This window comes from Cygnus olor, chromosome 1 (genome assembly GCF_009769625.2).
Source record: "Cygnus olor isolate bCygOlo1 chromosome 1, bCygOlo1.pri.v2, whole genome shotgun sequence".
In the NCBI taxonomy this organism is placed as follows: domain Eukaryota; kingdom Metazoa; phylum Chordata; class Aves; order Anseriformes; family Anatidae; genus Cygnus; species Cygnus olor.
Genome location: NC_049169.1, coordinates 96,213,551 through 96,229,437, shown reverse-complemented (window position 1 = coordinate 96,229,437; position 15,887 = coordinate 96,213,551). Strand labels below are relative to the sequence as shown.

Below are 15,887 nucleotides of genomic sequence, written 5' to 3'. Positions count from 1 at the left end.
CCGGTGACAGCTCCATCTCTCTCTGTTTGAGGCTCCAGCATGAATCAGACCGTAAAAAAACACATCTCGGGTCTCATGTCACATTTCATCTGTGAAGTGCTTCCAAAACATTAGCATGCCACGTCCCGAAGGGTGTCTGGATTTTACTTTCCAGCCCTCCGCTCGCTCCCCGTGCGGATCTAAGCAGCAACAAGCTGTGCCTTGTTACCGCTGCAAAAAGCTGCGATTAGCCTGCTCCACGCAGAAGAGGGAAATTAAACCATTTAGTTGTGTTTAGCAGCTCAGCCCCTTCTTCAAGCCCTCTCTCCCCACTAACACTTTGACTAAACAATGACTAATGAGGCCAATTTGCTGTCAATTAATTGCCCCAGGAAAGGACCCCTAATTGTGGTGAGCAAGGTGGCAGCTCTAAAGCATTCAAGGGCCATGCGGTGGTCAGCATCCCCCCTGCCTCTGCCTTGGGGCCTATTAGCGTCTTTGTGTTTGTTGCAAAGTGCTGTTAATTGGGAGCTGGGGACAAGGAAATGAGAACTCTGGAGGCTAATTGATAGACACCTGTGGAGGGCTTTAGTGGTTGCAAAGTTCCTTTGACTTTGGAGAGAAGTCCTGATGTTTTTCTTTTTGCCCTGTAAGCTAGGGGCTCCTGCGGATCAGTGGGTGGGAGTCCTATTTTCTCCAACAAAGGGGGGGTCCTACTTGCCAATAGAGAGGGAAGTAAACAGACCGGAGGAGGTAACGAACTAATGGGGATGTATGGCAGGGGTTGTGGTAACTTTCTTGCCTGTGTTCAAGGTGCCCTTCCTGGGATGAGCAGTTCGAGTGCTTAAACGGAGGTAATGGGCTGTTGGGCTTTCTTATTTTTGGTGCTGTTTGCTTCTACTTCTTGGGTAGATTAAATGGCTTTTGCTGTATTTTAGCTCTCTGGAGTAGGAATTACTTTTTTTTTTTTTTCTTAATGTGTTTCCTGATTTATTGACAAAATACCTGAATGTTGTGATTTCAGAATGGGGAGCAGCTGCTCCAGAGTGTAAGACTGCAACTTAAAGTCTTAAGCAGAGCCCTGTTAGCTGAAAGGGAGCAGCCAGACAGTCTAGCTGTGAACCAGCAAGGGTGGCCTTGATGCTTTCTTATTCCATCCCCTGTTGCACTCCTGGAAAGGTACTCAGGAGCTGGCCTCCTGGCTGTGAGCTCACATCTTTTAGCATTGGGCTGACTCATTTCCTAGGAGATTAGAGGTGTAGCATCACTCATTATCTACTTCCATAGCCTTAAATGATAATGCTGACCTGGCCCACGCAATCCCAGCTAATATCTCAGGAGGAGTTTTGAGCTCTCAAGGGTTTTGGTCATAAAAGGTAAGGATAACAACAACAGATGTTGTGCTTTCTCTTGTTTGTGGTTTCCTTGCTGCCTCCTGTATGCAGCCCCTGGCTTGTAATAACTGCTGTAGCGGGTGTTTTTGAGACACAGTAATGTTTTGTGGAAACAAATCACTTGCTTTCATCTTGAGAGCAACAGTGATTGCGCTGGGGGAGTGTGCTCTATTTTTCATGTCTCAGTCTTTCTTATTATTTAAATTAATGTGAGTTGCAGTTGTCATGAAAGTGAAGGATTGACAGCAATTAACTTGAACAGGCTCAGTGCAAGGCAGGTTCTGCGCAGCCCTTTCCTACCTAGTTCTGTCACTGCGCTGTGCCTAAGAGTTGAATTTTGATGCCAGCTCTACTGTTGCCCCCCTCCTTCTGCTTTGCAGTTCCCTCCTCTTCCAGATTTGAGTTTCTCAAGAAGAATGGCTGCTGGTTAGTTTGGTATTTCTTATTTACCTTCAGTGTCACGCATGAGGAGATGCTGAGCTGGCCTCAGACTTGTCCAGTAGATGTGAAATGTAGAAGAAATAAATATACAAGTTTCAAGCCGTTCTTCCCACAGCTTGTTTTGAACTCTCCAGAATCTGTCCCTGGTATGGGTATGTCATCCTGCTTTTCCAGGGATGGAGCGGGAGGGACACTGGGCTGTGCTTATCTTCCATAGGGCTGTGCTATGGTATGTGGTGTTCTGCACAGTGATCTCTTCTCCCAGCTGCATCCAGTGGGATCCTAAGCACAGGGTGATGGCTGTCCCGTATTACATTTATGCTGAAAGGGAGGAAAGAGTCTGACAGTTCTTCCTCAGAAGTACCAGAGGCCTGGCAGTGCTTTCTCAATGTCCCCGCAGCCGGAAGGGTCTGACAGCAGCTTGGTCTCTGGATGGACGAGTTGTTAGTCTAAATAGGGAAATGCCTCAAAGTACTATTTAACTGTAGTGCTTCCCATACTGTGGCTCTCCGGGCTGTGGTGGTTCTGCTTGTTCTAATGGCTCACAGAGGCCACTCATGAGGTTTTTCCAGATGAGGGTCACCCACAAGATGGCTGGGCAAAAGGAAGCTGTGACACCCCAGAAGTTCCTGGGCCCAGCAGATTTCTTTCTCAGCAATCACACTTCCAGCAGTCTGGAACTGTGAAAACATAACACAACCCACACATGGGCAAAAAATAATAAGGTCAAAGCTTCTCATTTCAAGACTGTCCTAAAAAGGTGTGTGCGAAGTAATGACAAGTGCCAAGGAGGCAATGCTAACTGTTGCTGGTGCTGACAGTTTCAGCGTTTTAAAACGCTGCCTTGACACCCTGAAAATTAAGTGTCTGACTTTTTTTTTTTTTTTTAATCTGAGAGAAATTACTGTCCACTAAGATCTGGTCACTTTTAATGCTGGCTGGCTTTTAAGCAGACTAAACCAAACTGTTTTTTGTTTTTTATTTTTTTTAAATTTACAGGGAGATTATTTCCTACCCTATTCCCCTCCCTCTCAGCCTTTCCTTGCCCTCCAACCAAGGTGGCAGCTGAAGGCAACCAGCTGTTATACTCCTAACAGGATTTCAGCTTTGAATGCTCTTTCCTGCCTCCATTGAAAAGCCAGATACGTCCATCTGGACACATCTTTCTCCTCTTGGGCATTTGGTCTGCATGGTCAGATCTGTTTGTATTTTCTGAGTTTACTTGATGCGCTGCAAACTAAAACGACTTGACGGCTTTGGAAGGTGGCAGGGTGCACATGTCCTCACTGCAGCTCCGCTGCTGATGCCCAGTAGAGGTTTTGCCCACTCAACCATTTGGTTGGGCATTGACCGTTCTGCCAGAGCCTCCATCTGCTAGACCTACTTCAGCTTAGCCCAGAACAGGCCTTTTCTTGGTTTGTTGCGTGGCTTTTCTTTTCCCCTGATGCAAATCCCAAGCTGTAGGCAGCTGAGCTCCACCCCAACTGCTCTCTCTTTCCCCCTCCTGAAAGAGAAAGGGGGAGAATATACGATGGAAAGGGTTTGAGGGTTGAGATAAGGACATGGAGATCACTCAACAGTTATCGTCACGGGTAAAACAAACTCAGCGTAGGGAGATTAATATAATTTATTACCTATTACTAAAAAGCTAGAGCAGGGAGAAACAAAAAATGAACAAAAAAAACAAGAACACCTTCCCCCCATCCACCCTCTTCTACCTCCTCCCCCTGAGTAGGGCAGGGGAATGGGGGCTGCGGTCAGTCCCTGATGCTTCGTCTCCGCCGCTCCCTCACGGTCACTCCCTGCCCCTGCTCCATGTGGGGTTGCTCCCACGGGATGCCGTCCTTCCCGAACTGAGCCTGCGGGGGCTGCCCACAGGCAGCAGCAGCTCCTCAAGACCTGCTCCCACATGGCTCCGTACCACGGGGTCCATGCCCCAGGAGCAAACTGCTCCAGCACGGGTCCCCCACGGGCGGCAGCTCCCCCCAGACCTCCTGCGGGGGCTCTCCATGGGTCCCTTTTTGCTGTGCAGAAAATCCCAGGTATGGGACTGTGATAAATGAGGAGGAAGGAAATGGATTTCTTTTACCACCAGCGAAACTCTCATGCACCTCTCAACATGACGGGATCTAATTTTTGACATCACTCTTTTCCAATAATGTTCATTTTGCTTTGTTCTGTCCTCTCTGACCTCTTCCTTTGTGTGTGGATGCACTACTGATGGCTTACAGTGAATCACAGATGTAAAAATGTAGCAGGGCTTGTGTCTGTCAGGGGATGTTGAGCGAAAGGGGACAATTTTCTGCTATGCTTTGCTTTACCCAGTGCTGTGCTGCTAGGCAGATATCCCTGCTCTGAAATTCCTCCTCTCCTGGGAAGGGGACCCAGGTGCAGACAACTGTTTCCCCAACATGCCTTGCTTTGGTTGCTTCACCAGGAGCCCAGCCGTCAACTCAAGCTCTTGCACAGTAGATAAGCTTCCAAGTTCCCTTCTCCTTCCTTCTTGGTGCCAGTTAGAGCAAGCTGCTCAGGGTTTTATCCAAGCAAGGTTTGCATATCTCTAGGGACAGAGATTCCACCACCTCTCTGGGGAACCTGTTCCTATCTTTAACCTTGCCAAAGTGAAAGCTTCTACCTCATTTTGAGTCAGAATTTTGCCCGTGTAGCAGCTCTCGTCTGCTGCTTTTTGCTGTTCACTGTGCACCTCTGAGAACAGACTGCCTGTCTACTCTGCACCTTCCCACTAGGTATTTGTCGACAGCAATAAGATCGTCACTCATCTTTCCTTCACTCTTATGCTGTCCTTGTGTGTCATGTGCTTGCTGCCCTCTGACTATCTTGGAAGCCCTCTGGCAGACTTACTCCTTCCTGTATGTCAATGGTATTCTTGTACTGGGCAGACCAAAATTGGGTGTAGTGCTTACGAGACAGTATCTGAAGCACTGTATATATAGAGAGAGAGAATCGCTTCGCTCCACTTACATGGCTATGCTCTTGCTAATATAACCCAGGATATGGTTGGCCTTTGCTGCAAGGGCACACCATTAATTGATGCTGAACTGTTGAACCCCCATATCTCCTGGGCTGCTCGATCCCACCACTTTCACCCACCCAGCAAATATCAGGGTGGTTAAATTTCCCCACCAGGGCCTTTGATTTTGAGGCTGCTTCTGTCTTGCTAAAGCAGGCTTCATCCACTGCCTCTTCTTGATAAAATAGCTGGTAGCAGAAACCAACCATCTGTTGTCAAGTCCCTTCATCACCCACCCACCCTGGTCACAAGCTTTGATGACTCCAAAGGGGTCCCGTGACTGTAGATACTAAAGGCATAGCCATGAGCTTGACGCCTATGGACTGGGGCTAAAAATCTGTGGGTAAACAATTTTCCTATGAATCCAGCCACACAGCTTGAAGAGGTGAGTTGCTCTCTTCAGGCTCCATTTCCTTTTCCCCACCTAGCTCATAGGCAGCTTTGCCTCGAAAGGACCATCAGCTGCTCCTGCCAGGAAGTGGGAAGGGGAGGTTGCTGTCTGTTTACTCTGTGGTAAGCAAAGCAGAAAATGATGTTGTTTCATTCCTCACTACACACACATTTGGATGTTGGGGAATGGAAAAAAAAAAAAAAAAACTAGAAGGTTCCCTTTTAGCCAAACTCCCTCACCTCCTCCTGAGTGTGAAGCGTGGAAGCGAGACGTGAATGTGAGGAAGGAGAAGCAGCCACGGCCTGCCCTGACCAGGGGGAAGGCTTGGAGGCTGAAATACCATGCTCCTGGCCTGCAGTCACCAGGCCCCCAGACACAAAGCATCACAGTTGCCAAAAAGGCCATTCATTTCTAGCTGTAGCTGCTTGAAGCAGACGTACCCCTGTAAGACAGCTCCCAGAAGAGAAAATTAAGGATAGAAGCTAGAGGAAGTCTGGTGCAGGAGGCTTTCCTGGAGATGCTGTTTTGGTCTCCTCACTGTCTGATTTTGACGTGAGTTACGCTGGTTTCCCATCACTGTGCTGCCCCAGAAGTTACCCCTGTTGGACTTTTTGGGGGCGCTGTGTCAGGTTCTCTTCCTAGTCAATGTTGGCTGCTTTCTCACAGCCTGAAGGCCCTGCTTTTTCAGTGTTTCCTGGCTCAGCTGCGACCTTGCCTGCATCTCTGCTCCATTTTTCCTTTCCCCCTCCTGGCTGCTTCACCCTGTGCATACTCCTGAAATCAGACCGCTGCTCCCTGTATCTTTCTCCATTCTTTTTTTACATGTCTGCACCATCAAAAGGTTGTTGCACTTGAATTGATTTTCTTGTCTACTGAGAAGCCAGGACCTTGTACTTGGAGCACTGATACAGTTCAGAAAACCAGGTAGTAATGAGGAGCACAGCCTGTGAGAGGGGTTCATGGCTGCCTCTGGTTAATAAGTAGACAGGTTAACAAGTCAGACCAGCTATCCTCCAGAAGTAACAATGTCCAACTTTCTTTCGTCTTCACAGTTCCACCAAAGATCTCCAATATCTCCTCAGACATCACTGTGAATGAGGGCAGCAACGTGACCCTGGTTTGCATGGCAAATGGACGTCCGGAGCCTGTCATCACCTGGAGGCACCTCACCCCAACAGGTAAGTGACCCAACAGGACCGTACTGTGCTGATGATTTGTGAACTGTGCAGTAGTTTTCTCTTACAACATTACTGAAAATTTCAGTAGCAATTCAGGCAGCTGTAGGAAAGTGGCAAGGCTCTTAAATGCACTGCAAGCATGTTCTGCAGCATGACCTCCAAAGCGATAACCAGGTTGTCCCAGGGAACAACTGAAATTACTTCAGTAGATGCTCTACAGAATTGGACTTGTAATTCTGTTTAGCTTTGGTCTTCATCTAGCTGTTTCAATCTCTCCTGCTGGTAATGAACATCAAGGGGATGGAGAAAAAACACTGCTGGGGAGGGAGGGAGAAAGAGACAGAGAGGATTTCTGTTTAGACATTACACAGAAGAGTATCCTTCCAAAACAAAACACGGAGTTTGCTTCCCATTGATTTGCCTTAAAAGAGGGAGGAAAGTAATGGCATAGATGATTTTATATTACTCTCCACTTTGGCAGACAGTGTTCCTGTGTTTTGTGAGTTGAATAAAGGAGGTGTTTGATCTGCAGAATGAGTGATGAGCAGGGTGGAAGCAGAATTGTTCACCAGCGTTGTTCTGCTATCTAAATGCACCTCCCATGTTTGAGGACATGGCAAGCTTGGAAGAAGAACATCCTTTCACTAGTTAGACTCCATGCAGACAGCAGCTTGGGTTGCAAAGAAACCTTCATCCCTTAAAAAATTATCACTGGGATGAGAACAAGAGGTGGGTTTCTCTTCTTCTGCCTTATCTCCTTTGAGGAGAGAGCCCTTTACTGGATTTCTTTTTGTCATCAGATATTTTGTCATCTGAAGTGGATGGGGAAAGCATCCATTAGCTCTATATGAATAACTTTCTGTGATATTCCCATATATATAAAGGGTTAAAGAGGGCTTGAGGTGTGCAGAGTACAAGCTTTCTGCATGTGCTAGAGACAGTCAAGCTGTCTTACTGCAGTTCAACAGCTGGAAAAGGGAAGAGTTGCACAAAGAAGATTAAAGAGAGATGGGCAGAACGAGATACTGGAACAGGGCCAAATCCAAGTGCTGCATCCAGAAGCACTCGGATTTGAGGTCTGTGGTTCAGACTGGGTTTATTCAAATTTCCTCTCTCATCCCTTCAGCCAAACCAAAGTCCTCCTGAGCTTTTATGTATTGGAAAGCCAGATACACCGTCTGTGTTTTTGGCCCATTTCTTGCAGTATTGAAAGAAAGATGGGTAAAGACTGCCAGAAAGAAGTGGGAGGAGCAGAGCTGATGGGGGGGGACACTAATACTTAGTGATATCATTGTCGCTACCTGACTTTCTGCTATTTTCAGTATTAAGCACAGTTGTGACATTGGCATGTATGGGAAAATAGGTCCTATCTTTGTCACCTTTAATTATGTGTATGCAAAATTTTCTGACTTTGGCAGTTCTGCTCTTAGAGTTGATTTCTTACTGAGTCTTTCATCCTACTGCTGCTTCAGTATTTTGGTCCTCCACCTCACTCTTGTATTTCAGTAGGAGATGCTCCCTAGCTATTCTGTGAGTGCAGCCTAATGTTGTCTAAATTCAGGGAGTTACAAGAGGACTAGATCAAGTCTTGATGAAAACTAAGGCCTGATACACATCAGATACATTGTTCAGCACAGCCATATGAAGGTTCTTGTCCTGACTCATTCCTTTGGCTGGATGCTCTTGCTTTTTTTTTTTTTCTCAGTTGTACCGCCTACTGCATTGTATCAGACAGACTTCTTCTCTTTCTTCTTAGGGCTCCTCAGAGCATATTTCGACTCTGGCAATCCCCTCTGGTAAACAACAGGACTGGGGAAGCCCACCTCCGCTTTGATTCCAGTGTCAGTTTTCCTGGGTCTGTTCTTCAGTCTTCCAGCATGTCCCCCTCACACTCTTCCTCCTGTGCCATGTGTCTCAGAGGCATTGCCTTGCTAGCATCCATCAGTGCCATCTCACTGGCCCCCTTTCAATCCATCCTCAGACCTCCCCTCTACAGTGAAGCCTACCAAGCACCCCCCTCCTAACCAGCTAGAGCTGGGGATGAAGGGCAGGCAGTCCCCAGTCTGTCACTTCCACGTCTCATTGCATGTTGTACTCTCTCTTTCTGCATCTCAACCCATCTGTTATCTTTTACGCATAAGAAGAACTGCTTTCAGGCAGACATCAGGTCTTTGTGCAACACGTAGCCCAGTAAGGCACATGTCCCAAAATGGCGGACACAAGGGTTTCTTTTAAATATTTTCCTTGAGGTTGACAATTAATACACATCCCAAATCTATTCCAGAGCTGCTGCAGTTAGAAACATCTGTCTTATCTTGGAATCTCCTCTTTCCAGGATTGTGAAGCATTTTGGCTCCGTTTATGCTGGTTTTGAGGACATCTGCTATGCATCAAAGAGCTATTTTAGACATTGTAAAGGTTTCTAAAATCTCTCTCTCTCTGTGGATCTTTTTGCAGTTAAACTCGTGACTGCAGAATTGGAAGAACGAGTGTTATTGAGCTTGTGTAGGAGGTTTTGAATGGACAGGTTGTGAAATTAAACCAGCACTGGGGGGCGAGAGGGCCAAATTACTTTTTCTTTGTGCGCTCTCCTGAAGGAGTTCATTAGCAAATTTGTCTGCTGTTTCTTTCATTCATTGATTTGGTCAATAGTGTTTGTTGGCTAATTACCTGAGTTAGAACCGCAGAAATGATTTATTTCTTGTTGGCTGGGAGGTGGAAGATACAAATGCAAAGGGAAGGCAGTGTAGCTACTTATGCAAAGAAGGCAGGGATGCATGCGATGGTTCATTTAAATGCTGCTGGGCCTCAGGAATGATCATAGCCCACTCACCTATCTAGGAAGTAGAAAAGTCACTTTAAAAAAATGCTACATCCCTTCCTTTGCTGGTCCTTCAGCGAGTAATTGAACGAGGCATTTTTCAACTGTAAGGCCCCAAGCCCTGAAAAATCCATAGGAAAACCTTTCGTCCTTCCCCTATGAGATAGCTAGAGTGTGGCTGTGGTTGTTGACTGTAGTATTGACACCTGGGGAGAAGGCAGATAAGGGGGAAATACTTAATTCAAATGGCAAATGACAATACAGATCAGCTTTAATTCTAGGCAGTGTATAGTAATGAAAGTGGAAATTACATTCCTTGGAACGACGCAAGTCCTTGCACTCCTCCTCCATTCCTCTTCAGATGGTTGACTAACTGGGTTTTGACAGAGTAGCTGAAGAAAAAGTCAGTCAGGCCCTTTTCTTTCTTATCTGACAGGTTATTATGCTGGAGGACCTGGGCAGTGGGGTCTAACTAGTTATGGATAGCTTAATAGGCATTGCCTGGGAGCACGAACAACTTCATTAGCTCTTCTCCTTCAGCTAGCAGAGCTCTCTTCAGGGACTGCTGACCCGCAGCTTCCAGCAGCGGGCCAGCACCTCCCTGCATGTAGTCTGATCGCTTCCCCTGCGATTCAGGATGCAGCTGCGGGCTTATTAAGCCTGCCGTGCCATGTGGCTTTTGTCATCCCACTATGTGACGTTAAGCCATAACAGCCCTCTAAACTGGTTTTATTGGGAAACTGTGGTTTGTTCATTTAGGGCGGGAATGAGTATTAGTGATTTCCAGTACAAACTAGATGACTTAGCAGTTGTCGGCCTCAGGAGTATTTTACTAAAGGATATCCTATAGTCTCTCATCTCTTGAAAGGGACAGAGTCCAGATTCTCCCCTCTGTGACTTTCTGTAAGGACTGGGTGCTATCCTATTATCTTCTTCTCTGTAATATTAACTCATAGCCTACATCATCCATGTCCCGCAAAGGTATAGATTTTTTTTCCTTGCTGAATGCAGCCCAATCAAATTTCCAGTAGTTGTACATCAGCCTGGACAAGGTCCCAGCTCAGGGCCATGTATCGTTCATCATGCTGGCAGGTTCTGTGTGGGCTACCACAGGCAGCCTACCCACCTATGGCCAGTTGTGTTATGAGATGTTCTGCGCTCTCTCATCATTTATCATTCCTCATCTCTCCATCTTTTTCAGAGCCATGCTAGATGCTTGGTTTTCTGGAGGAGCTTCCTGGGAAAAATAGGAAAAATAAGGATTAGTATATGTTCATATACTTTTCAATAAACTCCTTCTCAACAGAAGCCCTAAAGAGTGGCCCCTTGTGAATCAGGTTAGCAGCAATATGGACATGGACAGTTGTTGCAAGGTCTTGGCTTTAGCAGAGATCTCACTGCCAAGCCCATTGTCTGGGTAGAGAAACAGAAGAAAAAGGCAGCTCCTGTCCTGAGGAGGTAGTAGTCATACTGACGGAAACAGTCCTATTCATCCTCATGCTGCTTTCCTACAAGTCATTGGTGATTAAAACCTCCCTGAAGGTCTTGCTCCAGGGTGCTGTGGCAAGTGCTGTGAGTTTGGCACCCAAGTGTTGTGGCATATTGGTGTCTATGGGGCTTATCGTAAGGTTGAATGACTCGGACTTACTGGTTCTGCATAACCAATTGAGTAGCAAACCGTTCGGTTTTCCTAGAACAGTTAGTGTGAAACCTGTATCAAATCATCAGGCATTTTATCCCCAATCCAACTTCCCTGGTCTCAGCACAGCAAGGCAGTGTGATGTGGAAGAGAAGAGTTTGGATTCTCTCAAATTCCACCTGACAGTCTAAAGATACACACTTTGGCTCAGAAAAGGAGCTTAGTTATTACAGTGGTAATCACAGCATAAAAAACAGTCTAGAGCAAAGAAGGTAAGTATTGATTGCAACACCCAAGTTTCATGTCACAGCATAAAATGAAAGGAGATGGGAATGCTTGTCAAATATGCCAGTCTGATTCTCCCTAGAGGCTGCTAGAAATTCTCATTGAGTCTTAGAGAATTTACCATAACATGGGAAGTTTAGAAGGAAGAGAGAATACAGAAGAGTGCCTGCCTGCTCTGTGTAATTGAGATGGTATACATATAATATGTTTATAAACAGCTGTAGAACTCATTGCCATGGGAAGTTATTTAAAGATGGGAACTTGGCAAGACTCAAACAGTGTATGTGTTTCTGAGGATAATGTGAACAAATCTGGATATTCTTGTTATTCACAATAAAAATATTGAGAAGGATGTTATACTTCATGCTTTGGGGCTCAATTACTAGAGATGAGGATGAGACCTAAACTGAAAGGGACAGATTATCTCACACCCCCGCTCACTTGTGTATCTTCCTTCAGTGCATGCAGGTCTCTTTTTAGGGCCAAACACAGAAACATGAAGGAAACAGAGATCTTTCTGAAGGCATGAGATTTAAGATGGCAATGTCGTTCACATGAGCAACCTTGATCTTTACGTCCAGTGCTTGTTTGCCTCTCATTGCTGCCAAAGTCCAACGCTTTGCTACTGCACTTTGAGTTGCACAGGGAAAGCCCGTTTCTGCCCAAAGAAGATAACAAGCAGAAAGCCATCACCCAGAGTCATCACAGGTCAACCCAGTAAGCACTGGGTGGTGATGAATGGGAAGGGGATTTTCTTGGTTATCTAAACTATTTCGATTTAGCCTACCTCTCTGCTCCGTTCTTAAAACCTCAGTGAAACAGTTGAGGCAAAAGAGTGATATATTTATTTACTTATTTTCCTCAGTAGGGTCATCGCTCTTCTCATGTCCCATTCTTCTCCCCCTCTGCCTTTGCCTAATCAAGTAACCTTAAGATTTACAAGGTGCTTGTTTGATCCTGAATTTCCTGAATTTTAGGATTGGGGGGGGAAGGATGATTTTAAACCATGTCTCCTTTTTCTTCCTTTTATTTCTTGTAATCTCAAAATACACTCTGGCAAAAATGCGGTCTTCTCTTCCACAGAGGCCTCTCACTTTGCCTCTTATACACTCCCTGCTTGCTTGGGACTCTTTCTAAAATGCTTTTTCCTCTCTTGATCTAGTTTCCATCTTGTCCAATGTTACAGGGGAAGTGGGGGGAAGGATGCTGGCTCACAAAGAGCCTGGGAAGCAAGCCAAAATTTCAACTTTTTCAAGGCTTCTCTAGCAGGCATCCAAATTTGCTTCAGCCTCTATTTTCATCCCACTTCCTTTGGCTCTGCAATTTTATTTTTAAATTATTTTATTTTATTTTTTTAGAAATCCTGTCTTCTTATTGCATGGCCCACGAGAAGGAGCCCTCCTGTCCCCTTCCCCACCTATAATAATCTTAAGTCCTAAAGCCCTGCTCTCTCCCCAGTGCACAGGATGGTTTTGATTTTTCTTTTGTGCCTATGGTCTATGATGTTGTTTCAGTACAAACGCTGTTGATACACGGAACATTCATTTTCTTAGCAGTTGATTTCTCTCTCGTGACCCATGACAGACCATTTCTGGGGAACAGGTGAATAAAGCAGCTGTTGTGGAAGGACTTTTCCCTGCTGCCTTCAGCAGTGGCTGGAGAAGAACATCCGGAGTCTTCTGGTCAGTGCTTGGCTGCTCCACCTCTGGCAAGTTTTTCTGTTTTTGCTGGGGAGATGTGGCAGTTGTGTACCATGTTGGTGGCTCTCCTGTTATGTAGAAATGCTGTTCTTAAACAGCAAGTTGGAGTCTGGCAGGATTACTTCTGTTTTTCCTTTCCCTAGGATGGGGACCACTTCGAGTCAGACATGGTATTAGGGTCTTTTCTATGGTGTTTTAAAGGCTGACCTTGTTTGTGTCCATATGAAAACATTCATCCACTTACAGAAGAGCAGCATTTTTCTAGTTCACCACATGCTTTAATATCCCTGTCTGTGCAGTGCTGTACAGCCACTACCTCTACCCCCAAGGCCAATATTTAACCAGGACGTTCAGCAATAACTAGCTTTTCCTTTCTCTCCTGTCCTTCCATGAGACGGTCTTGAAGGATCCCAGAAGGCTAGGAGTCAAAACTGAGCACCCAAGAAGATGAGAGTTCAAAATCTGCTATAATTAATGATGACAGGAAAAGGAATTGCCACACACTGGTGTAAGTAGGATCCCAGCAGCAGGCTGATGAACCTTAGCAAATTCTCCGTCATTCCTACCAGAAGAAAAACATTGAAATCAAGGGACTTTCTGTCATGACCAGAAAGAAAAGAGGAAAGGAAAGGTCTGCTGCCTGCCTCTGCCTAGTGTGGTAGATGCTGTCCTGCTCACCCTCTTTCCCTACCAGCCTTTCTTGTGCTCCTTTGCATGAACCTGCCATTGAGCACCCTCGTATCCTACCTTTAAGTAGTCAACTTGAACTGCCTGGAGAAAACGTTACTGAGTGCAAGGCACTGCCTGTGTGTGTGTTATTGTGTCTCCCTCTAGTGATGTGAACTAACGAGTCTTTGGGTTGCTTGTGCTGGAGCTACTTCTTTGGTGACAGGTATTCTAAGGCTTCACTGGGGCAAAAGGCTGATGTTTTAGGACTGGGTCCTTGTTTCCCTGCTATCTGGAGGTAATACTCCCCATTGGCAGCTCCATGTTTACAGCTGTAGCCTGCTCATAAAGATACAGAGAGGTTGGCTGTGAATTCAAGAGAGAAAATTCACAGCATTTTAAATTTAATAGTTTTAATCCAAACATTCTTAAAGTTATGCTTCAGAAGAAAATGTAAAGGCTGCGTTCCCTCCCTCCCCCTTGTAGCTGTAATCTATAAGTATTTTCACTTTAGGCAAGCATATTTCTCACTATCTCTTCACAGTAGGAAGAAGATGCACTAATAAAAGGCAAAGTTAAGATAGTAGCTTATAGCTGTTTCCTCTATTTTTTTCATGTAAAGAGAGACTTCACCATTTTTGTTGTTATGCTGTTATTTGGCTTCAGCTGATCTCAGTGGCTTCACTGACTTCAGTGTTTGGTATGTGCTGCACTGGAGTCAGAGCAACTGTCTTCTGCAGCCTGAGGACCCAAGTGAAAGTGGAATGACAGCATCCACAGCAGTACGCAGATCCTGCCATGACAGTAATGTCCAGAGGGAGTTTCCTATACAGCCCCAAAGCTTTCACCCCTTCTAGTTTCTACCACGCAGTCATATGACCATCTCTTGCCTCTGCCCCCTACGTTAGTCCCACTAATGAAGCTACTTAGCATCTATACCCCAGCTCTAGTGGTAGCAGGGAAATAGCAAGCAAGAGAGAGAATAGGATGTGCAGGGAGAAGTAGGAAGGTAAACATGATCTGCAAGAATATGCTGTACAGAGACAAACCCAGGGCAAAGAAGAAGCCGGCTTTGGGGGCAAGCCATCCTGACCTCACTTGCCATGATGGCCACAGCAAGGGCAGGGGTCACTCAGCCTCCTGCAGTGTGGAGCTTTTCTCCAGGGTCTGAACACCGTTGTCATGGAAGTGGGAGTCTCCTGGCTGAAGGTAGTGAGTTATTTTGGTAATGCAAGGCTGCAGTAAGCTCTGGTGATGTGAGCACTGGTGCTATTTTCCCTTTGCAGCCTTCCTTCTGAGCATTTCAGAAATGTCTTCAGAACATGCCTCCCATTCCTGTCTGAAGAAAAATGGGAGAGACTGAAAACATGGTACTTTTTTTTTTTTTTATAAGGTGCATTTTCAGAAGTGTTATTTTTATTTCTCCTTCACTTGCTTTTTCTTTCTTGCTGAACCGTACCCAAAAAATGACTCTTCTCATACACTGTGTATTTTTTTCATGCACTGGCTGAGCAAATCATCCTTTCTCATAAACTTGCAACGAGTGGCCACCTTGGTGTTAGCACAGCATGGGAACAAAGTAGGCAGCAGCGGGATGGCTGGGTGCAGGCCCATCCGGGCAAGCAAGAGCTGCTGCGTGATGCAGCCATTGAAGTTCACACCAGGCTGGGTGGAGGGGGACTTGAGTGATCTGAAGGGTGAGTACATCCTGCCAGAGAAAAGGATGTGTAATGCAGGTATTGAAGGCCTGGGAAAGGCATTGATTGTGAGGGATTTCAGTTATCTGGGTATTGATACGTGCCATGCTCCATGTGCCTGGCTGAGGGCTGCTGGCAGGGCCATCTTACTGTGTGGACTGTAGTCAGCAGCATGTGGTGTTGCCACCATCCCTACCTGCTGTGGAGCTTGTAGATCAGTAAACGCCACATATGTATGCACATGTGCACTGCTGTAAGCATTACTTGGGAGTGTTTTACTGTGTCGTCACTTGTATGCTCAGCCTGCTGGTGTCTGTGCATGCATTTTGCTGCACATGTAAGTTTTTTGATGTTTGCCAGCCTTACGCGCCATCGTCAAAGGCTTGCGCTTCCTCCATGGTAGAAGCATGAAACATAGCAGTAAGTGTGCAAAGTAAGACAAGGGAGGAGAAAGTATCCTGAGTCATTTTGTACCTGCCAGAAAAACGCATCCTTTGGCTGTAGGGCATGGATCTGTACAGCTGTCCAAAGCCTGTCTGTGGAGCCTAAAGTACAGCTGCATGAAGGGGACAGAGAGTGATTATTTTTAGTGTCACTAATGATAAGGAATTTCAGAAATTCCCTGAACTGCATAAGCTTAGATCAGGCTCCAAACTTTGCAACTC

General features: G+C 45.9%; 1 protein-coding gene across 5 annotated transcripts in view; it reads left to right on the top strand.

Annotated features, from left to right (window-relative positions):
* LOC121076669 (limbic system associated membrane protein) overlaps nucleotides 1-15,887 on the top strand; it is a 958,116-nt gene that overhangs the window by 850,627 nt on the left and 91,602 nt on the right. For all 5 annotated transcript variants that reach the window (XM_040571198.1, XM_040571206.1, XM_040571190.1 and 2 more), the window contains one exon: nucleotides 6,289-6,414. In XM_040571198.1, the coding sequence (XP_040427132.1) occupies nucleotides 6,289-6,414 (126 nt within the window). The remainder of the gene's footprint in view (nucleotides 1-6,288; nucleotides 6,415-15,887) is intronic.